The 25,710-nt window shown below is 48.0% G+C and overlaps 1 protein-coding gene across 1 annotated transcript in view; it reads right to left on the bottom strand.

Annotated features, from left to right (window-relative positions):
* ANAPC1 (anaphase promoting complex subunit 1) overlaps positions 1-25,710 on the bottom strand; it is a 2,053,226-nt gene that overhangs the window by 1,030,412 nt on the left and 997,104 nt on the right. Inside the window, exon 27 of the mRNA XM_069606837.1 lies at positions 1,796-2,067. Within this exon, the coding sequence (XP_069462938.1) occupies positions 1,796-2,067 (272 nt within the window). The remainder of the gene's footprint in view (positions 1-1,795; positions 2,068-25,710) is intronic.

Here is a 25,710-nt window from a genome sequence, read left to right as displayed (position 1 = left end):
TCTACCAGAATCTGAGAAACAAAATTGGCTTTATATTTAAAAATGGCAATCAGTAAATTGAAAACAAACTTCAATAAAATGCTGCTCCTCTGGCAACCTGCCGCCCTAGGCCTGTGCCTATTCGGCCATGTAAATACATCTATGCTGGCGACCGCAAATCTGTAGTCCCGATTTAAAGCTTTTCTCATTTCCAATTAACAGTTCTTGAAGATCAAACTGTTTTGTCATTGTTAATTTGTAGCTGCTGTCAAGTAGCTTCTTTCATTTTTGCAGGCAAGAAAGCTAATTCTTCTGTACCATTGGAAGGAAGTAAATCAGTCCAGGATAGCCCAATTTTGTTTATGCTTGAACATGACAAACAAAGCAGAATAACTTTTTTCCTGGGTTTTCCCATGGCTTTGTCTTGTCCGAGGACTTAAGAGGGCTAGGGCACAGTTTCTTTTTCCAAACACTGCTATTACTGCCAGCAGATTAAATCAGAGACACTCTTTAGGGACTTCATGACAACTAGATTCTATGGATCCATTTAAGAGCGGCACTGGCAGATGTGATAAACATATACTAGATTACCCTTTTGTGAGATCTGGAAGATCTCTGGGAACCCAGCATACACAACCACAGTGTGAAGAGCTCCCTGGAGGCAATACATATGGGGGAAATTCTCCAGAGCCTGTCCACGTTCTCCATCCTCCTTGTATTGTTATCAGAAGTACAGGTTGCACGACACCTACAATGCAGGTTGCCCTACCATATGACACGCCAGTTTAATACTCCAGCTCCAAACCTACACAAGTCTTTAGTAGAGTAACAAAACCCGATACACCACAAGAGAAATCCGTCGAGTAGCAAGAGTTACACCGCCACCATTTCTCTTAAGGTTGGATGTGGAGGTTGCTACTGTACCAACATTTCTCCTTTTCGGAGGCACGTGCTACTGTTTCACCCTTTTCTTGAGCTTTCTCAAGGCACTTAAACAGTTCTGCTTAATCTGTATACAATAAATTTCCCATGTTTTGGTTATTGAAATACAACATGCTTCCGAATTTGAAAGATGTCAGTTGTGGGCATGTGTTAAATGCACATCATCACTCATTTGACATATAGGTCTACTTAAATTATTCTAAAACGTTTGTGATGTTAGCAGTTAATAGTGTCATGTCAACAAGGAGAGCCGCCATCCTGAAAGAATATTGGAAGGAATCATGAACAACAAAATTAGGTGCCGCAATTGACTGCTTTAGAGCCATGAAAACTTAATCTCTTACTGAACACTATTCAGAGAATCAGCTCTGCAGGATCTTTGCTTTGTTTATTCTAAGCCTAGATAGATATAATATGATACGATAAGTTATTTGTAACATGCTTAATACCCAGAGGTTTCTAAGCACAGACCCAGGGATTGAACCTGTGGTGTTCTGTGTCGGCTTGCTTCCAAGGCGAGCACGTTGCCCCCCAAGGTAAGGTCAGAATGGGTTAACTAGCACCGCCGTTCGAAACTGTTTTGGTACCAATAGGTGGTGGTTGCCGAGTCCCTCTCCTCTAGGATCCAAACTGACTAGGTAGAGAAACCCTTTTTTGTCAATAAAATTTGGTTTTTCATGGTATGACCCAGGCTGTAAAATGAGGGCCTTCCTGGCTTGTTCTAGGAGCGGGTCCTTTCTCTTGACTTGCATGAACTTCGATGAACTCTACTGAAAGACTTGGCCTTGTCACAGACATCATGTACAGTAGCAACGGAATTATTAACTTAGCGATGGTATTCAAGCAAGGTTTGTGTGTTAGAAAAAGGACTTACCTTGGTCAAGTAATCGTGAATGTTCAGGGTGGCCAATTTTGTGAGATGACCATTCAAACCCAGTGCCATTAGAAAACCTGCATATTCGTTGGCCAATTCAGCATTTTTTGGTTTGTTGTAGACAATCCAAGCAGAGTCAATTTGGGAAGCTGGTGCAATCTTCAGACCTGCGGCTACACCATTGTGAAAACTGGCCCAGCAAGCCATGTTTGGAGGTACGTCAATATTGCCACTATTGAGGTCCACCGTGGTATTCCTTGGGGGAGCACGGCCTGTAGATCAGAGAAACAAAAACAAGAATACATTTGCAAAACAGGGAATACCAAACATACTGCAGCATGCATTTTAATGACTATACATGAAATGGTCCTCGCCACAGGGTAGCCAGGCTATTGTGCAAAGTACAGTTAAAAAGTGGGCCCCAATGCTAGTACTCCCTGAAAAATGGATGAGTTAATTATCAAGGTAACAAGGCAGACCATCAACGTATGCAGGAAAGAAATGTTATTGACAGGAGCATTGGAGGCTCATCTCTAGAGCTATGCAGGACAACACTTCACCATTTGGTCTCAACTGAAGACCCACTACAAGACATATACAAATAGAACAGCTCAGATGGTGAATTTAGAAAAGTCATTTATCAATAAACCATTAGACATTATTGCATGTTATGTAGTAGACACCTTTATGTAATGCTAAGTTTAATGCCCAAGTTGAGTCAAAAATTGATTTAACTTTACATGTGTGCCCCTCGTGGCACCACATGCACTAACTAAACACCCCGTTGCCCAAGATTCTCAGTGTGACACTGCTAATGCAACTTAGCAAAATCCTGCATCAAGTAAAAAAAAAGGTTACTCACATAGTGACACTTGTACTTGTCTATAGTCCTCTTTCCTCCGTACCACGACAGGGCGTAGAGTACGAAGTCCTACATCTAGGTATTACAACTTGGCCCTTTAGTGCCAAACATGCCTCATATACTCCATTGACCATGTCTTTCCCTCTTCAAGTTTGGTTTTATATATTTAGGTACTGCTCTATACCTCTGGTAGAAAGTTTTTCAGTTCCCATTAGGATTTGTGCTCAATGGCTAAGAGGAGTAATGTCTTAACAGGATGTTCACATCTTGCGAGTCAAAGGCTTATAGGAAAAGCTACATCATGAAGGCTCTTACATACAGGGGGCTCGAACATTCAAATGGATGCATTTCCGCACGTGAATTAAAGTTTTGGAAGGCTTACTTTGGGTGTAAGGACTTGTGGTTGTTTAATGTGTTTGCATGCTTTAAATTGGTCATTTGCTCTTAAGAATTAGGAACTTTGGGGGCGTGGTCAGCCAGCTCACGATGAGGACGTGACTCCTCGGAGCTCTGCGGCCGCCAGCCATATTCTACAGATATCCTGAAAAAAGATGAATTGCGACAGATGAAAACACCACTCTTCAGCTCTGGAAACCTCCAGCACTATTTTGACGCAGTGCTGAGCAAAATCAGAGAGCGCGGTCAGAGATGCTGACCGCCAAAGGCGGCGACGTTCACAGCTGAGTTCCAAGCAAGATGGCCGCCGTGAGTGCACGCCGGCGGGGAACGTCGAGGTCTGGAAGCGGAAAGGCGGTGGCCCCTATCCGCTGAACTACCAAGCCGAGACAGGACTGTGGGGGACCCAGCTGTCCCAGGACTGAGCATCGGTGCCTCGCGTTCCAGACCGTATGGACAAGCGGAGGAGGGAGGCGTGCAAGATCCCTGTGCGGCGGCTCAAATGGATCCGCGTGGGCGATCAGAGCAGCCCCCAGCGCCGTACCAGGAATCCAACGGGCTTGTGAGATCCCGCCGCACGGCGACCGAAGGCACCATATCAGCCGCATAAGGAAGAAGATCCCTGCGGTGCCTGTGCGAAAGGGAAGCGAGAACCACCAGAGCAGCAGCAACTGGCTGGGAAGCCTGCACAACACACGCCCGAGCAGACACGCAATACAACATTAGAGCAAGGCAGAGCCCCCGGAGTGGCTGACACACCAAGAGCCCGTGTGAGCAATGGACCTTGCCTGTCAACACAGAAATGATCCAACAGAGCCCTGGGACGACACCCTCGATCCACTTACACCTGCTCCCCAGCTGCAAAGGAAAAAAGGCTGGAGGGCTCCTTAAGTAGGGAAAAGAGCGGCAAGCAGGAAGGCACCAGGTGGGCGGGCTTGCTAAGTGGTGAAAAGGAGTGGCAAGCAGGAGTGGAAAAGGAGTGGTCAAAAGTTATGGGCTGGCCAATCCCAAACAAACCAAAACTCCTACTACTGGGGATTGAAGAAGAGGGAGAAATTACCCGACTTGAAAAACTCTTGTTCTTAACGACCACAGGGCTGGCCCAATATTGCACAATTACGGGGCTCGGAGATCACCCCTCAATATGACCAAGGGGTAGCAGATGTGGAGGCCTGTATAGTAATGGAGCATTGAATCTACAAAGCTAGGGGCTGCCCTGGGAAAGCGGGCAAAATATGGCAGAAATGGGAACAAACAATGTAATAAACAAGGAAAGAACTGTGGGACCCTGATACTCAATAATTCCATAATATGGAGGTGATCCAGCTGTGGACCTGTTATGCTATGTGCTATTGCGCCATTGCGCTGTTGTGTTTCAGCTAAAAAAGGGGAATGATTACAGTATCTTTGCTGTAAGTACGTAAGGTCTGTTTTAATATTGTATGCTGTTGTTTTGAAGTAACAAAATACAATAAAATGTGTTATTAAAAAAAAGAATTAGGACATTTTGTCACTTGGTTCCATGGCTCCTGACAAAAGAGAACTATTGGCTACCAAAAACTCCAACCAACATATGTTTAGGGAATCCAACTGAGGTTATCCGCTGCAATGCAGAGTTCTGTAGAGTGATCTTAACGAATTGACAACAATTAATAACTTTTATAACGAATACAAAATAATGACAAAATATCGAATTTCTGGTAAAAAGTATATACAGGGGTGGGGTGAGGGATTAAAACGTGTGGTGAGGGTGTTGGGGTTGGGGTAATAAAGCTAGGGAAACAGGAAGATTGGGGGGAACCCCCAAATTGCAAAAAACAAAAAAATGTTTTAGTTATTTTAATTTCATTATAAACATTTTCATTATTAGTTGTTTTGTTAACATCACATGGAACGAGTTCTGGCATACGGCATTTCAACCTTCAATGGACACAGACGGAGGAGAAGAGACTTGGGTACAATATTTAAAGTACCCATGGATAAAATGGGTTATTGTATGTAATGAACTTCTTGTGATGACACTCAACACCAGAGGGTCTCCTTCTGTGATCACAGGTGAGATTTGGCATTTTGGATTGCTTTTCAAACACGGCTCAAACACCCTCTTAACATCCCTCTGCAAATAAGTAAGCTGAATGGTTAGACTATCTTTCATGCTCTTTGTCACAGAAACATTTCTGCTGGATGATCAACTCTTGGTCATGAGTTGCTTGGAATACATTTTGTTTTCAGGACCCTGGTGCGGGCATCTGAGAAGCCAACCTAGTGGACCTGCAAAGCATTTGACACTTGAGTTGAAGAATGTACCTGCCACCTTCCAAAGTTTGGTCAATCATGCGCTCAGTGGGCTGGAGGCCTTTTGTGTGGCCTACCTAGACATTGCAGTCTAGGTAGGTTCCACCTGGGATGATCATTTGACTCATCTGGATAAGGTGCAGGCCTTGAAAAAAGGGCTAACCTCACTATGAAGGTCCCCAAGTGCCAGATAGCTCAGGGGAAGGTCACTTACCTTGGTCATGAGGTAGGAGGGGGTCAAATCCAACCTCTCCCCAGAAAAGTACAGTATGCATATGACTGGGAGACTCCCACTACTCAAACCCAGGTGAATGCTTTTTTGGGCCTCACTGGGTATAACCGGAACTTTGTGGCAGACTATGGTACCATAGCTGCCCCTCTGGCAGCTCTGACTTCGCCCAAGCAACCGAGTAAGGTTAATTGGACTGAAGACTGTCAGAGGGCCTTTGTTGGCTTGAAGGAAAGTCTATGTAGGACACCTGTGTTGTGTGCTCCTGATTACAGCAAACACTATTTTTCAAACTGATGCCTATGACACCAGAATTGGAACTGTCTTGTCCCAGTTAGATGACAAAGGGAGGGAACATCCTATCATCTTCATCAGTAGGCAAATCCACGGTTGAGAACTTAGGTGGGCTGCTGTTGAAAAGGAATGTTTCAGAATAGTTTGAAGCCTTAGGCATTTTAGGCCTCAATTTACTGGGTCTACCTTCAAGGTCCAAACTGACCATAAGCCCTTAAAGTGGCTTATGCAGATGAAGGGTGAAAACCCTAAACTGCTCAGGTGGTCTATTAGCCTTCAAGGGCTAGACTTCACTATTGAGTATAGACCAGGGAAGTCTCATGATAATGCAGATGGCCTTTCCAGAAGGTATGTTGATGGTCTGGATGAGGGTGTCAATCCTGTGCGTGATTAGACCACCCTAACCTCAGTCTGGGAGGGGCGGGGGTGGAAGGGTACTGTGATGCTGGAAATGCATTGTATAGACAGGGCCTCCATGTCATTGTCCTGTGCTCCCTTATGTGTGTTCTGTGTTATTTTCTGCACAGAAGTCCAGTTGGGACCCCTGGCAGTGCAGCTCTTCCTCTTTTTGGTCATGGTGAAAAGAGACCCTTGGGATACCCTATGGCACCCATGGGTGGGGTGCAACCCTGTACCCCTAGTGTATGTTTTGTTGCACCTCTGTGCTGCCCACAAAGCAGGGTATGGGCTGGTGGTAGCGTCATGCTGATATGACAGGAGCTCAGAGTATCCTCCATTTTGGGATACCCAGTCCCTGCCATAGGAATCAGTGGATTGATGATAGAAGGCAAGATGGCCCCTGTGGCCTCTTGGTTTCTATTGCCTGCTACCTTGTTTTCCCAAAGTCCTGGGAGACCCTGACTTCGTGCCTTCCCCTGACTGGCTGTTGGGTGCAAAAACCGTATATGGTATTGTGGGGAAGTCCAGGCCAGACTGGCTGGAGCCTTTCCAGTAACTGTATGTTGTGGGTACACCCTTGGGGTGGGACCTGTGTGAATAGAGTGTGTGACCAATATGCATTCTATGTTATGGGTGTCTGGTATCTGTGTGTGTGTGACGCAATGAATGAGGCAGCCCTGCCTGAAACGGACATGAATGCAGTGTAGTGTGCTGAAATGCTGGGTGCTTGCCCCAATCCACATTCCTTGTTATGGATGTGTGGGTGGAAGTGAATAGCCTGAGTGCCTGTGAGCCTGATAGCCTGCCTGCATGAATGCCCTTCTGTGCGATTGGCTGACTGAGCCTGGCTGAGCCAGAGTGAATGAGGGACAGATGTGTATATCCGGGGGGCTCACTTACCAATTTGTTCAAAGGCTGAAGTTGAAACTTGAAGCTCATCCTTGAAGCCCTTGCTGCTGTATTTCCTTTGATGAAATCTAAAAGCTGTGGAGTCCGTCGAGGACTGATCCGAGAGAAGAACTGGCTAAGAGACTCTCCCCGAGCTACGAGGGACCATCGTGCAAAACCTGCTGCTCTTCATCGAGGCACCCTGGAAGCTGGTCCCGAAAGGCTGTCAACCGGCGAACGGGTTCGCTGAGAATCCTGAAGAGAAGGGCCGGGACATCAGGGACATCGAAGTCCATTGCCGTCGACTGGGCTCAGAACATTTCTGTGACTGCTGGAAGCCATTCGAAGCATGTCGCCCAAAAGCGGGGACACCTTAACGATGTGCTGCTCGATGACCGGAGCCACAAAAGCGCCACCTTTGACTAAGAACATTTGACAGAGGGCTCCCTTGCCATCACTGTCGACCACTTTGTTGCCAGAGAAAGTCAAGGTCGCCGGCTACCGAAAATGTGCGCATGTGCGTTTCCTGCCACCTGAAGCCAAAAAAAAACGTCCTGAGGACACGGACGGAGTGTAGATCCGAGGTCCAGCCTGTGGTCGAGTCCCAATTGCCAAAGCTATCCTGAGTCTTCTTTGCGGTACCGAACACTTTATATCGAGGTCAACTGCAAGCCTCATCTTCCCAGGACTTCCATGAACAATCGTCCCCCAGAGCACCGCAAAGATCGAAGATGCCGTATCGACGCCAGTGTTCGACTTTTCTTTGAGGTTCTCGATGCCCAGTGGCTCCTGCTTTAAAGGGAGTCCACCCTCGAGTGATATGTGGACGAACCGAAGAAACTCTTCCATCTCAGGTACTTTGGGGTGGTTGAACTTTTTGATTAGGAAGCAAGACTTATGAAACATTAATGGACTGGGCTTGTTAATACTTTTATTGCAGGTTGCCCAGATGGGGGGATCCTCACTCAGAAATAGCTAAAGAAAGCATTCTGCCATTGTTTCACTTAACCTGCCTCCCTCCCTTATGATCTATGTTGATACACCTTGCTGCATGATTTGTAAGCTACATAATAACTGTCAGCAGTGGATGCATTTTAAAGGAATCTAAAGATAAGCATGGTACCACATAGAAACTGTATATATTTGTCATATTAGAGTTACCAGAGTACAAAGTGTGTTATTAATTGTGTATATACCTCTGAGACTTACCTTTATATAAAGAACTGTGTTAGCACATACCAGTGTGTGGACATTCCTTTGTGGGGGTTTGGGGACTCGCTGTACTTAAGATCCAGCCTGCATCACCTCCTGAGAGCTCAAGTCTTGGTTGTTCGTCCATAGCTACCATATAGAGGCTACCATATAGAGAACCTTGGCTTGGGTGCTCTGTGCCTCTACTCTGCCATATAGAGGGCAGAAGAACAGAAATCCCCCCCAGTCTTTACAACTGGGTACCGCAAAAATCTTGGAATAGTAACCGAAGCCCCTGTCTAAAAGAAGAACTGGTTAAATCGCCTGCATACCCAAGAGCGAAAGGACCTCCTATAAAAGAGCAGGGGGACCCGATCTAACGAAGTGGAGGAGAGGTTGGCAGAGGCAAAGTAAGAGTAAGATTGAAGCCTGTGGAGACTACGGATAGGATCCATGGGTTGTTGAAAAGACACTTCCAGGAGACTAAGAACAGAGTCAAATGCCCTCCGCAGGCAGGCTGTGTTCCCCGACCTTGATGTCACCGCTTCTTGGCTGAGGCGGGGGAGCGGAAAAACCTGCATGACATCCTCTGCTGCTTCCTCCTGTTGTCACTGGGCAACCTGTCAGGCCTCAGAGTAGTGCGGACCCGGAACCCCTTGAAGCCGGGGGAAAGTGAGGGGCTTGAACTCAGTCCTGCATTGGGACTGAGGAAAGGATTTCGGCTTGGGGTCCCCACAAGCCGCCGGGTCCCAACGGGCGCTGGGCCTCCGGTCCTGGTCAAAGCACTGAGGCACCTGGTGTGTGTGTGACCATACGGTTGTGATGCGTAGATGTACCGCTGAGGGGACCAAAAGCCTGCACTGTAGGATCCGCTACCGCTTCCAGAGAACAATTGTCTGGGATCATCCTGCAAAGCCCATTTGATGGGTGAAAGCACTGGCGGGCCCCGAGCTGGATCCAAGATGGCCACCTGCCCGGCAGGCTGTGCCATGTGCCGCTTCGCCATTTTAAAGCCTTGCGTCTTGCCCTGGGCAGGAGGGCGTGAAAAACCCTGAGCCAAGAGAGGCCTCAGACACAAGAGGATACAGCTTGGGTCTTGCACCCGAAGCAGAGGCGTCAACCTAAAAGAACACTCTGGTAGGCGCTGAGCCCTAAGCCGAATGGCCGGTAGTCGCAACACCCTGACTCACAACCTCAGAGCGTGCTCCTCCAGTAGGCAGGAATCCCTTAGCAGCTGTGCCAGTAGCTGTGCCGGATCTAGCCAACGACAGACTCTTGGAGGTGGCACTCAACAATCCCTTACCCCATGGGGTAGAAGAAGAGGATGAACTTGATCACCCTTCAGATGACAGCCTGGTAGGGACCCTCGGCCTGGGAGCTGGCAGCCTTGGAGGCATCGGGTCTGCCCGAACCTGAATCAGAGGAACCCTGATTCCTGCCGACGCCAGGGAAGAGGTCGCTGCGCTGTGGAGCCATGCAGAACAGAGGGCCTACCTTGTCTTGACGAGAGGTCCTGGAGACAAAGTTCTTAAGGTGGGGCAGAGGAGAAGTGTGGAAGATGTCCTCCACCGCGACAAGCGATTCTTCAATGCCCTGTGACGAGACCGCTGCAGGCCGAACATGAGTCCCAGCGGTGGTCGGGCCCCAAACACTCAAGACAGAGTGCTGGGGATCCGAGGCCAGGAATGAGCCACAAGGCAAATCTCGTGAAGTCTCCTGCGGCCCACATGAGCCAGGGGAGGCGAGGCACCGAAGTGAAGTGAAATAACAATTGAAAAAACAAACTCTCGCATGAAGATAGATGTGCGAAGACTAGGAAATATAACTTATGGATTGACAAGGCTGTGATGATTACAATTAAGTTGATCCTCAGAATTTGCAAGACGAGGAAGAAACCTAAGGTTGATGACTGGTTGATGGAATTACACATTTTGTCACAATATGAGAGGATCTCATTGAAAAAAAAGGATAAGGAAGAGGTGTACTTGTCATTATGGGGATCGTTTGATGACCTTTATGGATGAAGCAGTGGGATATTGGACGGAACAAGTACATTTTTTTTTCTCTTTCTTTTTTCTTTCTTCTCCTTCTTTCTCTTCTTTTCTCTTGTTGTTTATGTTGTCTGATGTTTGTCTGTGGTGGTAATGAGTGTATTTGGTGGTGATTACCTTTTGCGTTTCGCGTAAGGGGGGATGGATTCCTGAAATCTATATTGTGGATGTTCAAGAAGTATGGATTTACATGTTTATTGTAAAATCTTGTTAGATATACACAAATGTTGTAATTTGACGGAAATTCAATAAAGAAATATAAAAAAAAAAACAAAAAACAAACTGGGAGCAAGCGGAAAGCTAAAATCTCTGCGCTGGCTGCCAGGTCTGACGCTGTCCGTGAGGGAAAAGGGCCTGAGGTGAGGTGCCAGAGGGCGGGGGCATTGGCAGGTCGTTCCCATGCCCCCACAGGCTATACTAAATTTAAACAGGAAGCTACATTTTTCACTGCCAAAGGTTCCTGTACCGTCCCCATGTCGGCGAACATCCCACAAGGATGGAGTAAGGGGACGGGACGTATAAGGTTATGAGGGAGGTGCATGGATACAATTTTACTTGAAGGATAAGCGCAGATGGGGCAGTATCTGAAGAGACATAACCTTCAACTGGCGCTATTACAGGAAACCCATTTACAGGGGATGGATTTAAAAACGCTGGAGACCAAATTTGGGTGGGTTTGAAGGGGGAGGATTTACGGGTATTCCTATTCTACGTTCGCAAGAGGGGTGCTGATATGGGTGGCCCCGGGGGTCCCCCTAGAGGTGGAGCACATGTTGAGGGGAGGACAATAACTATTGTAGGAAAACAGGATGGCCAAGAGATGGGTAATCAATTCATACGCTCCCGATGTGGACAAGGAATATTTTCCCTTGGTGATGGAATTGACGGGGGGCTGCCACACCAGCCTATATGTCTGTGGGGAGGGGAGGATTTCAATTGTGCCCAGGATCCGGAACTAGATAGGACAGGAAGTAAGGGCCCTATGAAATTATAGGCGTGGGCAGCGCTTCACCAGGTCATGGAAAGGTTGGACGTGGTAGAACTTTAGCAGGAGTCCCACCCATGTACTAGAGGGGATATTCATACCGGTCAGGGGTCCATGATTCGTATTCCAGGATGGATTATTTATTCACAGGGAGGGAGCATTTTCATTGGTTTAGAGACACTCAGTATCTGCACAGGACTTTGTTGGATCACTCCCCACTGTTGGCCACCTTGGCAGACCCACAGAGGCGATTTGTACAGGGCTGTGGAGAATGCAGTCGGGGATGCTGGAGGATATGGCTAGCAAGCAATCAATCAATACGGGAGCCGATCGCCTCCTTCAAATTGAACGAGGGCTTAGTAGCGGATGTGGGGACGCAGTGGAAGGCGTTTAAGGCTACCCCCGCCCCCTGAGGGGAACGTGCTGGTCAAAGGAAAAGGGGGTCAGGAGGACTCTAACCAGTTCCTTAAAAGACCTGGAGGTGGTCATTCAATGATTAGAAGGGGACCTAGCACAGGGGAGACGGGTAGGAGAGGAGTTAGCAGCGAAAGGGGAGGCACACCAGAATGGTCAGGACTCGCTTTTGCAGTTTGACCAGTTATTATACAGGGAAACTCCATGCAGAAGGGGATAAGGCAGGTCGGCTTCTGGCATGGCTAATCAGACAAGCACCCAGAGACAATAATTACCCAAATACGAGATCAGGCGGGCGATCTAGTGTTTTCACAGCAGGGGATACACAATATATTGCTGTGGTATTACAAAGAGCAGTACTCAACCAAGAGTACCTATTCAGATCTGGAGTCCACAAACGTATTGGATCTGGTGCGACTGCCCAAGCTAGAAGCAGCAACCTGGGATGGATTGGAAGCACACATAGAAGAACAACTTACTTAACCCTGTTAACGTTATTTCGACTGGATGTTCCTCCCACGTATTTGGCATCTTATGGTATCTTCGTTTGCAGCTACTTCAAAAGAAAATGTTTCTCTCGCCATTGGGTGCTGTGCATTGAGACGGTCGACTCGAAGTCCCTCGAGGGCTTCCATATCGGCTGACGTCATCGTCGAGTACATATACCACCCGCAGCGCCTGTTGGCTTCAGTTCTGTTTTTTTGCCACCCATATGCAGAATCACCGGCCTTGATAAGTGCCTTTAAATTATCAGACGTTAAAAGAGCGCAAGGTCTAAAGCTTGGAAATTCTACAGCGGGGTAGGTTGGGAGGGTGATGAGAAATACGTGGGAGGAACATCCAGTCGAAAGAACTTTACCAGGGTTAAGTAACTTGTTCTTCAAAGGGATTGTTTTCTCCCACGTATCCCTCATTTTTGATTAAACTCCCAAAGCAGTATTAGGTTCTTTTGGAGGAGGGAGTAAGAATTGAGAGTTATTGTTTGTCCAGAATGGAGCATAGAACTGCCTTCCCAAATCGTCCTTCATTGTTAGAGGTCTCTAAACAATGTTTTGTGAACGTGTGGAAGGTGGACCAGGTAGCTGCCTCGCAGATGTCCTTTATAGGAACTTCCCCTCTGAAGGGCAGAGGAAGTTGCCATGCCCCTAGTGGAATGAGCCCTTAAACCATCTGGGGATCTTTCGCAGCTAGCATGTAGCACTCCGAAATAGCCACTATGATCCATCTGGATAGAGTCTGTTTGGTAACTCACAGACCTAGTTTGTGCCCTGTATAACCAATGAAAAGTTGGTCGTGCTGTGGCAACTTTGCCATCCTTGAAACATACAAGCTTAGAGCTCTCTTTGGATCGAGTCTATGGAATCTTTCCTCTTCCTTGCCAGGATGAGGTGGAGGTTAAAAGGCCGGAAGCACAATTTTCTGTGCTAAATGGTTAAATGGTAATCCAACACAATCTTCGGTAGAAAAGAGGGTTTGACCTTAAGAACAAACTTATCCTTGTAAAAAGTGGTAAACGAAGGTTTACAGGATAATGCCTGCGGGCAGATTTTCATGACCAACCCATTTTTTTAAAGTTAGCAGCCCTAAAGGGAAGGAATGGAGTGGCTCGAAAGGAGCGCACATCAAAAACTTGAAAACCAAGTTAAGGTCCCAAGTTGGTATTTGGAATGGTGAAGGAGGAAGCACATTTGTGAGTCCTTTCAGAAATGGAAGTAGTAAGGGTATTTTGAAGTAAGATGCCTCTTCAGAGGTGCGCTTGAATATGGAAAACACTGCTAGATAACCCTTGATTGTTCTAATCTGGAGCCCGAGATTTGCTGAATGTAGTAGAAAAGTTAACACCGTAGGTGTAGCGCATTGAAAAGGGTCCACATCATTTTCCCTACACCAGCTGCAGAACTTATTCCAACAGCAGCAGTAGAGAAATTACTTACCGTAATGTTCTTTCTATGGATTATTATACCGCAGATGCCTCATCTGATGGATATTCCCTCAAGCTCTGCTGCTTTGGATATTTTTTGACAGGGGGTGTAGTGGACCACGACCCGGCCATTGACCGTCGATCCATCTTGCTCGGCATCTGGTCATTGGCTCCGGACGTGACGTCAGGCGTCGTATTAATACCACATCACTACGGCCCAAACTCTGTTCGCCACACCCCCTCTCCTAACCCACCCGAGCACCACACGCTGCATAGGAAAACAGAGAAAACAAACAGGCTGAGCCCTTAAAAAAGAAGGAACTATAGACCTCCAATGGAGGAACAACTGAACAAACTACAAGTCAACGTGAAAGAAGATGCGCGCCAACCACCGACTTTCTGAGCGGGGATGGATGGGAGATCAGGAATCTGTGGGAAAAGAATCCATAGAAAGAACATTACTCTGAGGGCTTTCTTCCCAGCCCATTGAAACATGCACTGGTTATACTTCTGCTGAAAAAGCCCACTCTTGATCCTGGGCTGCTTGAACATTTTCGCCCCATCTCACTTCTCCCGGTATTGATGAAGGTCATGGAGGCCCTTGTCTCCCCTCTTTTATACTCCTTCCTGGAATCTTCCGGATGTTTTGACATCTTTCAATCAGGTTTTCGCCCCGGAAGGGGCACTGAGTCGGTACTCAACTCTGTACTCGACGATCTCACTCGCCTAGTTGACCAGGGTGGAGTGGGAGCAGTACTGTTGCAGGATTTATCTGCGGCTTTTGACACAGTTGGTCATACCATACTTATCTCCGGTTGTCAGAAGTCGGGATATCCGACAATGTTCTAAATTGGTTTTCTGCCTTTCTGGCCGACCGTTCTCAGTCCGTTTCCCTCCCTCCTTTCTCTAAACTCTAAACAGGTAGGGCTTAACTGTGGGGTTTCGCAAGGTTCTGCTCTCTCCCCTATACTTTTTAATATATATATATCAGATGCCTCCTCCTTCTCATCCGCTTCCACGGATTTAGATTCTACTACTATGTCGATGACACCCAGCTGTTGGTTCGTCTTGATCTCACCCGTCCTGACACTGCTGCCCGGCTTATGAGTTGCCTGGAGGACCTGGGAGCATGGATGGCCTTAAATTCACTGAAGCTTAACAGCAACAAGACAGAGGTCTTGGTTGTGGGCACTACCAGTCCCCTTTCCTACTGGACCCCTGTCTTCTGGCCCTCCTCTCTTTGCCCGTTTCCCCTTCTGTCCACCTCTGTGCAAAATCTTGGGGTTAAGCTCTCCTCTTCTTTATCTATGCTGATCCAGCTGCTGCTGTAAGTAAAACTGGCCATTTTAAACTTTGTGTATTGAGGAAGGTTCTTCCCTTCATCCTGCCCAATTCCACGCTCCTCTGGTTGCGCCTCTAGTTTTGAGCACAGTTAACTTCTGCAACTCACTGTATCTGGGCCAACCTGCCTATATTATAAATCGACTTCAGCTGCTTCAAAACGCAGCCGCTAGAGTAGTATCCCGTCCTCCCCCCTCGTACTCGCATGTCGCCTGTGCTCAGAGAACTTCACTGGCTTCCTGTGGGGAAGTGCATCTTGTTTAAATCACTGTGCATTGTTCACCATGCCTTTTATAAACAAGGTGCTGAATACCTCCGGGAAAAGTTCTCCCAATACGTAGTTCCACGTGCCCTCCAATCTCAGTCGGCTCTTCTGCTATCGGTTCCCTGTATCAGGCTGGCTAGGATGGGGGGACGTGCTTTCTGTGTGGTGGCCGCTAGTTCCTGGAATAGACTCCCGTTTACGCTACATGCCACTACTGACCATCTTTCTTTTCGACGATCTCTCAAAACCCTGCTCTTCTAGTCCCATGTGTTCTTCCTCCTCTCTCAGCACCATGGTGCCCTTGGGTGTACGTGTGCTTTATAAATTTGCCTAACATAACATAACATAACATGCCTAACATTACGTTAAGTAATTTCTCCTTCAATGGATTGCCTTTCTCCCGCAGATTCCTCATCTGATAGACTCCCAAATCAGTAAATGAAGGAGGTGAGTCGAAAGTTATACCAAGAAATATTGCAGCAATGCCCTGCCAAAACGCGCTTTTGTTGTACGAGCCACATCCATACTATAGTGCTTTGCAATGGGATGACCATGTCGCACTGTGACAAATCTCCCGGATACAGACTCCCCTCTGAAATGCTGTTGATGCTGAGACTCCCCTTGTCGAATGGGCCCCGATGCCAGCTAGCAATTCCTTCCCAGTGGACTGGTAGCATTCATCTATGCAGAAAATTATCGATCAGGATAAAGTCTGCTTGGTTATTGACAGGAACTTACGGGCTATTGAAAAGGCCACAAAGAGATGGTCAGCTTTCCTGAAATCAGCTGCCCTCGCAATGCAATAACTCAAATCCCCTCTTCGGGTCTAGGCGATGTAACCGTTCCTCCTGTTAAGAAGGGTGCGGAGGAGGGTAGAAGACCGGAAGGGCGATGGATTGTGACAGGTGAAATTCTAAAACAACCTTGGGGAAGAACCCAGGCTTTACCCTGAGTGAAACTTTCTCCCGGAAAAAAACACAGGAAGGGTGGCTTAAAGCATAATGGCTGCAGTTCAGTAACCCACCTAGCGGATGTAATAGCCACCAAGAAGGCTATTTTCAAAGAAGCCGTAAGGGACAAGAGTGCATAGGCTCAAAGGGAGTCACCATCAGAAATGTCAGAACCAGATTAAGGTGCCAATCCGAGACAACAAAGGGAGTTGACGGAAACTTATTTGCAAGGTCTTGTGCCATTACCGGAATCGTAAAATATTTCCCTCAATCCCGAGATCTTTTAAACACTGACAAGCCTGCCAAATATCCTTCGACTGTGGTGACCTGAAGGCCTGCTGAGGACAGTGACAGAAGGAACTCCATCACTGTAGTGGTGGGGCAAGAGATGCGGTCAATCTCGCGTTCCCTGCATCACGCCTCAAATCTTCTCCACCTGCACGCGTACAAAGATCTTGTAGATGATCTGCTTGCAGCCAGCAACACCTCAAGTACTTCCTCCGAGAGTTCCAATCATCATGTCTCATCTCAAGAGCCACGCATGTAGGTTGAGGGATTCCGGGGTCGGATGGAGTATCCGACCTTCGGAATGGATAAGGTGATCCGGACGCAGATACAACCAGTGAAATTGACAGATCCAAGAGGGAGTACCACGTTCTCCTCGCCCAATCCAGGGCGATAAAGATCATGGTCGCTCGAAACCTCTTCAATCTCCGGAAAAGGCACGGAATGATGGGAATCAGAGGGAACACGTAAAGGAAAGGGAAGGTCCAATCCACCAGAAATGCGTCCCCCAGTGCACCGTTCACTGGGAATCCCCTCGAGCAAAACTGTTCACATTTCCTGTTGGACTTAGTTGCGAACAGAATCACTGCTGGGTTACTCCAGAGAGCGAAGACCTCCTTTAGGACTTCCTGGCACACTTCCCACTTGTGCGAGACTGTGCTCTGCCTGCACAGAGCATCCGCCAAGTTGTTCTCTGTGCCTGCCAGATGAACTGCTGATACAGAGATCCTGTTCTCCAGCAACCAAAACCAAAGCATCATCACCTCTATGCAGAGTGAGCGGGAGTGCACACCACCTTGCTTGTTGTCCGTCAGAACGAGGACATGTTTCACCTGCAGGGACGGGGCAAATGTTATCAGGGCAAGGCTGATAGCTCGCAACTCCAGCCTGTTGATGTGCCACCTGGCTTCCGTCGTTGACGAGAGGCCGCTCACCTGCAAATCCTCACAGTGAGCAACCTAACACTTCAAAGACGCAACCGTGACCACTCAGGTCTGAGCCCAAGGATGCTAGAAGGGTTCTCCCGCTAAGAGACTGTTGCGGTCCACCCACCAGGATAGGTCGTTGACCACTGATGCGGACACCCTGAGGAGATCCAAGGGCGAGCTGAGGTACTGAGACAACTGATCCCTCAGAAGCCATTGTAGGGATCTCATGCGCAACCTGGCCTCTGGCACTAGAAAAATGCAGGAGGCCATGAGATCTAGGAGGCAGAGGAAGGAAGATGGTGGTAGAGTGCCATGTTCTGAAATGAGTCAACCATTTGTGTCAAGAGGACTACTCTCTCATCGAGAGGGAAGGCCTTCCCCACTCGGGTGTCTAGGACTGCTCCGATGAACTGGAGACTCTGGACTGGTGTCATGTGGGACTTCTTTAAATTTAGGGAGAAGCCCAGCTTGTGCAGTAGCAAGCAGGTGTCCTCTAAATGGGACAAAACCTGCACTGCATACTTCCCTCACATCAGCAAGTCCTCCAGATATGAAAATATCTGGACTACCGCCATGAGCTTGGTGAAGACCCTTGGGTGGAGGTTAGACCAAAGGGAAGCACCTTGAACTCATAGTGCATATCCCCTATGGTGAACCTTAGGAACGTCCTGTGCTTTTGATGGATTGGCACATGGAAATAAGCGTCCTGAAGGTCTATCAACACGAGCCAGTCCTGGAGGTGGAGAGCGTGGAGAATCTCTCTCAACGTCACCCATCCTGAATTTGTTTTTCCTCAAGAACTTTTTCAAGGCCCCGAGGTCCAGAATGGAACGGAGACCTCCTCCCTTCTTGGGTACCGGGAAATACCTTGAATACCAACCTAATCCTCTCTGCTCATGAGGTACCTATTCCACAGCACCCTTCAACAACAGGACTCAGTTATTCCTGGAGCTCCTGTCCCGTTTGGATTGGGGGTGGGGGCGGTCTGTCCGGTGGTTTGATTACAAATAAACAATAAGCCCATTGAATGAGCTGAAGAGCCCAGGCATCGGAAGTAACTCCCTGCCACTGGAGCAAATGCTCCATCAACCGTCCTCCAACCAGTCAGCTGTGAGAGGGGAAATCAAAACAGTTCGAGGGCTGGGTCACCCCCGCCGCTGACTGTTGACCTCTAGAAGCCCCTCTGCCCCTTCCGGAGCACGAGAAACGCTTCTGCCTTCTTAGTGTTATGGCTGAGGCCATAGATCGGCCCACACAGTTGGCAAGGTCCAGTCCCGTTTGCAGCGACTGTCTGGCCATCTCTTTCCCACCCTACACTAGCGCATTTCTCCTTCTGGGACATACCGAGCAACATTTTCAACTGTTGTCCATAGAGCGAAGGAGTAGTTGGCAAATTTGCTTGCCACATTTGTAGCTTTTAAGGCCACGCTACCTGAAGTGAATGCTTTCTTTGCTAAGACATCTACTTTTTTTGCTTCCCTGACAGGAGGCAGCGTGGACATAGAAGATGCAGGTCTAGAAGAGACAGTAGCGGCCTGCATAACAACTGCAAAGGCTGGGGGGCAAACAGACGGGGGTACTTGGGGAAATTGAGAGAATGACACATCGATGTCAGTGGGGGCGGGAGTTTTGGGGAGAAGGGATCCCAGGGAACAGTAGGCAGGAAAAATGGGGGTGGCCGAAAGCAAGAGAAGGGAACCAGGAGAGGGGAGGAGCAAGCCGGAGAGATGGAGGGAAAGGACTAGGGATTCCAGAACTTGATGGGGGGGTGTGGGGGGGACCCTGGGCAAGATCTCTGAGGAGGGACTAGGGCGAGGGTACAGGGAGTACGGAACCTTAGGATAATCTCTGCCCTCCTGGAAAAAAACAGTAAGACGATGAGGGAATACTTGGGGGCTGAAGTTGTGGTTGAAGGATTAGGGTAAGAAGTTAGCCCAACGGGGACGGGAGCTCAGAGTAGAGTAGAAATGTGCACTAAGAAAGCTGGACATTACAAAAGTGATGGCTGTATAGGCAGTAAGGTAGTAACATGATGTTTGGGCACCGGAATGGGTGTCTGTATAGGTAATAACTGATGCTTGGGCCCCGGAAATGTGTTGTCTGTATAGGAACCTATGTGTTTGGGCACCCAAATGGTACTCCCTGTACCCTCAGCCTAGGCCCTCCTCTGAGATCCTACCCAGAGCCCCCACCCCCATCAAATTCCGTGATCCCTATCCCTAACCCTCCATCTCTCCGGCTTGCTCCTCCCCTCTCCTGGTTCCATTCTCTAGCATTGGGCACCCCCTCACCTTTTCCTCCACCTACAGTTCCCTGGGATCCATTCAAGCACCTTCAGGGAAGGGTGATAAGAGGTATGAAGGGTCTCCTCTAGCGGGCCTGTATTCCCCGGAAATGGTGGAGCTGGCGGGAGGAATAGAACAAGGGTTTTGCCACAATTGCTAAAGGATCAGCAATGGTTGGGTTTAAAAGCACATTACGTTCTGTGGTGAGTCTTTCATCTAAAATGTCAGTAAGGTCATAATCTTATACAGGCGTCACTGATGAATGCAATTCCAGGGCGTCAATAACCTTTTGTGCTAAAGGCTTGAAATTAAAAGTATTATGAAGATAGGGCTGGGATTGCTGAATTTCGAGGTCTGGGGAGTTGTCCAGACGGCTGGCGTCCTGGAGGGGCCTGGAGCCAGTTGTAAAAGCGGATTCTGGTCGTCATAATAATAGACCCCTCCTGAACCCAAGTAAATCAGGTTGACATCCCCCTGGTCATCGGCGTCATGACCGCGCAACATACCTGCCATAGTATCGAAAAATTCAGACCAGGGTTGTGGGGTGAAGGATTGCTCAACAAACAAGTCAAGTGTTGGTCTCACTGAGCCGATAAGGGGGATGTCGGTGTCGAACGAGACACTGTAGCGTCGACATCCTTGGATGCACAGGGTTGATCCTGCTTACTTTGGATCTCTTTGGGTGTCAAAAGATTTATTGCACAAACATTGTCGGTACCATGGAACTAGAGGGGTAGGGTATACCGAGCGCCGCTCTTGGCTACAAAGCCTGCTGCATGGGGGGTGGGTGGGATTACCTGCGCTGACTGAAGCATGCCTTGTAAACATGTCAAGCATCGAGGATTTGAAATCCTCCTACACCTGATGGGTGTGTTAGGCCCAGCCGACAGCTTACCTTTATCAGTCGACTACTCCGAGTCCCGACGGTTGGCAATGTTGCCTTTTCGTCTTTTGGGACGAGCAAGAGTGGCTCCTCGAGTCGGACCGTTTCTTCTTCCGCCTATGTTCTTTCTCTGGGGTGTGCCCCTCAGTTTCGGCCTCCAAAGACTGAACCGTCGACTGCACCAGTGATTTTGAAGGCGGTCGACCCAGAGCGAGTTTTGCAGCTCGATCCCGTAGGGATTTGGGTTGCATTTTGGCACACGACAGACACCCCTCACTCCCGTAACCTGTGCAGAGGCACCAGAGACACAACTCGGGTCAGTGATGGACATCTTGGTGCCACAATCACAACATCGTTTGAAACCCGGTACCCACGCGACCGACATTTCGCGTCAAGGATTGAAAAAAAAAGTACACATTTTTCTGCCGAAAACATCGAGGGAGTTGAACACTGTGTTCCCAAGCAGCGTGTTAGCGTAGTGATCTGGTTTTTCTACGAAGCCTGATGTCATGTCCGGAGCCGATGGTCAGATGCCGAGCAAGACTGATCGACGGCTGGGTCGAGGTCCACTAGGCCCTGTGTCGAAAATGTTCCAAAGCAGCAGAGCTGGAGGGAATATCTATTAAACAAGGAATCTGCGGGAGAACGGCAATCCATTGAAATATGGATTTTGTTGCTGGCCTTCTGACCGAAAGCAAAATCTCCATTACGTCATCCAGGAGGTTCCAATCCTTGTACCTCAGCCTCTCAGAAACCATGCATGAAGGCTGAGTGTCTTGACCTCTGGATGGAAAACCTAACCCTCCTCTCGTGAGAGAAGGCCCGCTCTTTGTGGTAGACGTATTAGAGGGCAGATAGACTTGTCCAGAAGGTCTAGCTACCACGTCCTTCTGGCCCAATACGGGGCAATTAGGATCATGGATTTCCCGAACTTTCTCAACCTTCTGACCACAAGAGGAATGACATGGACTGGAAGAAACGCATACAGAAGTGGAAACTCCCAGTCCACTACGAACGTGCCCCCTAGAGCTCCTCTTGGAGGAAATTCCCTGGAGCAAAACAGTTCGCACTTCCGGTTGACACTGGTAGTGCACAGATCCACTTGAGGGGTTCCCCAAAGGGTCAAGATCTCTTGAAAGACTTTCTGAGCTAGTTCTCACTTGTGGAGACTGCTCTGCCTGCTCAGAGCGTCTGCCACCCTGTTCTCCTCTCCGGCTAGTTGAACTGCTGATAGAGAGATTCCTTCTTGAATTGCCGAGAACCGGAGCTGCATTGCTTCTCTGCACAATGGTAGTGACCCTACGCCTCCTCTCTTGTTGAGGTAGTACATGGCCACTGTGCTGTCCGTCATGATCAGGACATTCTTTCCCCATACAGAGGGCAGAAAGGCCTTCAGCAGTAGTCTGATTGCCCACAGTTCCAAAGGGTTGATGTGTAGTTTGGACTCCGCTAGGAGACAGACGGCTGCCGATTTCTGAGTGAGGAGTCAGTCACTACTATTATCTCCGTCCAAGGTTGCCAAAAAGGTTCCCCTTTCAGAATGATGTTCTCGCAGGCCCATCACACAGACGGTCCTGTGAGCCTCTGCTCAGAATCTGAAGGAGGTCTGACATCCTGCCTGAGAATTGGGACCACTGTGTTCTGAGAGCCCATTGAAGGGATCTCATTCTCAGGCGAGCCTCAGGCACCAGAAAAATGCAGGATACCATGAGGCCAAGCAACCTCAAAAAGTCGAAGGCTGGAAGGCACTGGGCACTCTAACTTGGTGACCATCTGTAAAATGTCTTGAGCCCTCACCTCGGGTGGCAAGGCTTTTCCCCAAGGCTGCATCCAGGACTGCTCCAATCAACTGGAGTCTCTGAGATGGTACCATGCGGGACTTCTTGTAATTGAGGGAGAGGCCCAGTCTGTGGAGGGAGTGGCATGTGATACTGAGATGTTCCTGGGCATATTCAGGTGAACGTGCCCTGATCAGTCAATCGTCCAAGTAAGGGTAGACGTGCATCCCCCTTCTCCCGAGACTTGCTGCTATCAATGCCATTAAATTAGTGAAAACCCTTGGGCGGAGGTCAGCCTGAATGGCAGAACACGAAACTGATAATGGGAACCACCAATGACGAACCTCAGGTACTTCCTGTGCTTGTGATGGATTCGCACATGACAGTAAGCATCCTGAAGGTTCAACAAAACCATCCAATACTGGAGCTGGAGGGCCTGAAGGATCTGAGAAAGTGTCACCATCTTGAACTTATCCTTCCTGAGGAACTTGTTCAAGTATCTCAAGTTCAAGATAGGTCTCAGTCCTCGATCATCCTTGGAGATTAGGAAATAGGGATAACACCATCCTCTGTTCATGTCCATCACAGGTACAGTTTCCATAGCACCTTTCTCTAGCAGGGTCAACATTTCCTGCAACAGGAATGGATCTGGAACATTTAGCGAATGGTTTCTCAATGGATGATACAGAGATCTTTGTATAAAGGGGAGACAGTAACCCTGGGCTACTGTTTCCAGTGCCCACGCATCCAAAGTAATACCTTGCCGTTCTATCAGATGCTGTGATATTCTGGCACCGTCAGGTCTGTCTCGTCAGGGTCAGGTAGTGCTGTTCATGGTCTTTTAATGCATGAATCTCACTTTTCACATGGAGGCTTAATCTACTCTTGTTGTTAATAATTTATGTGTCATTTTAAAATGAGTTGGTTTGACCTTAACTTTCCCTTCACAGAAAGAAGCCTTCCCAATCCATCATGGTGACAATGGTGCTGGGAGAGGATTGGCTAAAGGCTTCTCTTCAGAACTACAGAGGCACTCTAAACTTCCCGTTTATGTTTAGCTCCAGTTTTAGGCCTCAAGTCACAGGAATTAGGTTTACAGGAAAAGAAGGTTTGAAGTTATGAGTCTTGGAGTCTTCAGAGCTGCGGGGGACAAGAAAACCAGTTTAATTGGTGGGAGCGCAGCGCTTCATTTGCTAGGAGGAAAATACTGTGGAAGAAAATCGGTTTCTGTAAATATTACACTTAGGCCATTTCCAGTAAATCAGATATCCTTTTTAAAAGACTTCCTTCTTTGACTGCTGGGAATGAGAATCCTGTGTTGTATTGGATGCGTTTGATAGAACGCGCATGAGCAGACTTTTCAGGCGATCATTTTCCAAGTGTGAAACTGACATATGCTGTGATTCATCACGGAACCTCTATAGCAGGAATTGTATTTATCTTGGAGGTGAGTGTTGGCAACCCGGAGAGCAACATCTCCACTTTCAAATTACGCCTGATCGCTTATAGCATTCTTCAATTGTTCATGGTGCCCAAGTGGGAGTAGCGTTCCGCCTACAACGCGCATGTGTTAAGGGGATAAAGTTGTGTGTTTCCCTGGAACATTTCTCCTGTTATGCATGCGGCAATGAGTAGTGCTGGGAGTCTTCAGCATAAATTAAAATAGCATTTCAGTTTGATGTGAGATTGCAGCCATAGGAGTGTTGTGGTTTCAAGTTAGGCATTAGGCTTCTGTAAGATGCATCTGCATGATCAGCAAGGTCCGGTATCCCAAAATCTAGCTCTGGGGAGGTGTCTAACCCACTAGCTGTCTTGTAGGATGTCATGTAGTTCCCTAACCCCGGTCTCTTCTGAAACAAAACATTCAGGTATGTTAGTATTTTTTGAATACTCAGCATATCCAATTGAAGACCACATGGAGGTGTATCATCTGATGTTTCATAGCCCTCATACATAGATGTCAAGGATCTAAAGAAATCCCTTTTAGGTAAAAGTTTAACAACTTTTTCCTGACTTTTTTGTGATAAAGTAGTCGAAGACTACAGTCAGCGTCGATGGCGTCAATGGTGTCGACGGCGTGACTTTGGTCTTGTGTTTCAAGGGACTTAACCCTCGACTCAATGGTTTCTTCGACGATTTCTCATCTCGTTGAGTACTCAAAGATTCGAGTAGACTTAGGCTTATGACCCGGGCTCGCAGGGTTTTGCCTTGGCCTCATGCTTGTCATCGACCTTAGCATGGCCACTTTTCTTCTGCTTCGAGGAGGACGGGGGCCTGATCCTTGAAGATTTTGCACATTTTCTTCCTAAAGAGTTCCCAATCATCTTTGGAGGAGGATTTAGTTGGGCAGATTACGTTCCTTTCTAAGGAAGATGAGGAAGAAGGTGATCTATGCTTTCTCTTCGATTCTTTTTGACGACGAGGAGTGTCTGCTCCTCGAGTGGAATCGTTTTTTTAATCTTTTATTTTGAGGAGAGGAATCTCTCTACTAGTGGGATGACCCAAATTTAGATGGAGTGGACGGTTATTTGGGGACAATCCTACCCACCGACAGTTTAGCTTTACGCTCTTTCGAGGCCTTACCGGTCATCGACTGACTAAATAGACAGTCTGTTATATGCGCGATGGCCAGGCACCAGATAGATATCTTATGCGGGTCCGTGATGGACATTTTGACTCTGCATTTTAAGCACTTTTTAAAGCCTGTCTTTGGAGTATTCGGAGCTGAAAACGAGGCCATTTCTGATACGTTTTCGAAGAAAACTGAAGCGCGCTGTAATTCTCAAAGCAATTGCATTTGTAGAAAAATGGAACTGAAGCCAACGTGCGCTGCACGTGGTATATGTACTCAACGACGTCAGCTGAGCTGGAAGCCCTAGAGGGACATCGAGTCGACCGTCTCGATGCACAGCGCCCCCTGCCGAGAAAATATTTTTTCCGAAGCAGCGGAAGCTGGAAACAAAGATATCATAAGATGAGCAATACGTGGGAGGACACAATCCATTCGAAGAGGGGTGAATAATGTGCACCATACGCGCCATGCAAGTCAATAAGGCGACAGGGAGCGATGGGTTCCCTGTGGATTTCTACAGGGAATATGCTGAAGACCTGGTCCCCCAACTCAAGAGGGTTTATTACAAAGTGCTGCAAAAGGGGATACTGCCCGAGACAATGAGGAAGGCAGTCATAATGGTGCGCTTAAAGAATGAGAAGGACCGATGCAATGCGCCTCCTATAAACCCTATTTCACTATTGAACGTGGATGCGAAGATCC

This window comes from Ambystoma mexicanum, chromosome 4p, assembly GCF_040938575.1.
Source record: "Ambystoma mexicanum isolate Mex_15411 chromosome 4p, UKY_AmexF1_1, whole genome shotgun sequence".
Classification (NCBI taxonomy): domain Eukaryota; kingdom Metazoa; phylum Chordata; class Amphibia; order Caudata; family Ambystomatidae; genus Ambystoma; species Ambystoma mexicanum.
The sequence above is the reverse complement of the archived record's forward strand: the minus strand, read 5'-3'. Positions and strand labels throughout refer to the sequence as shown.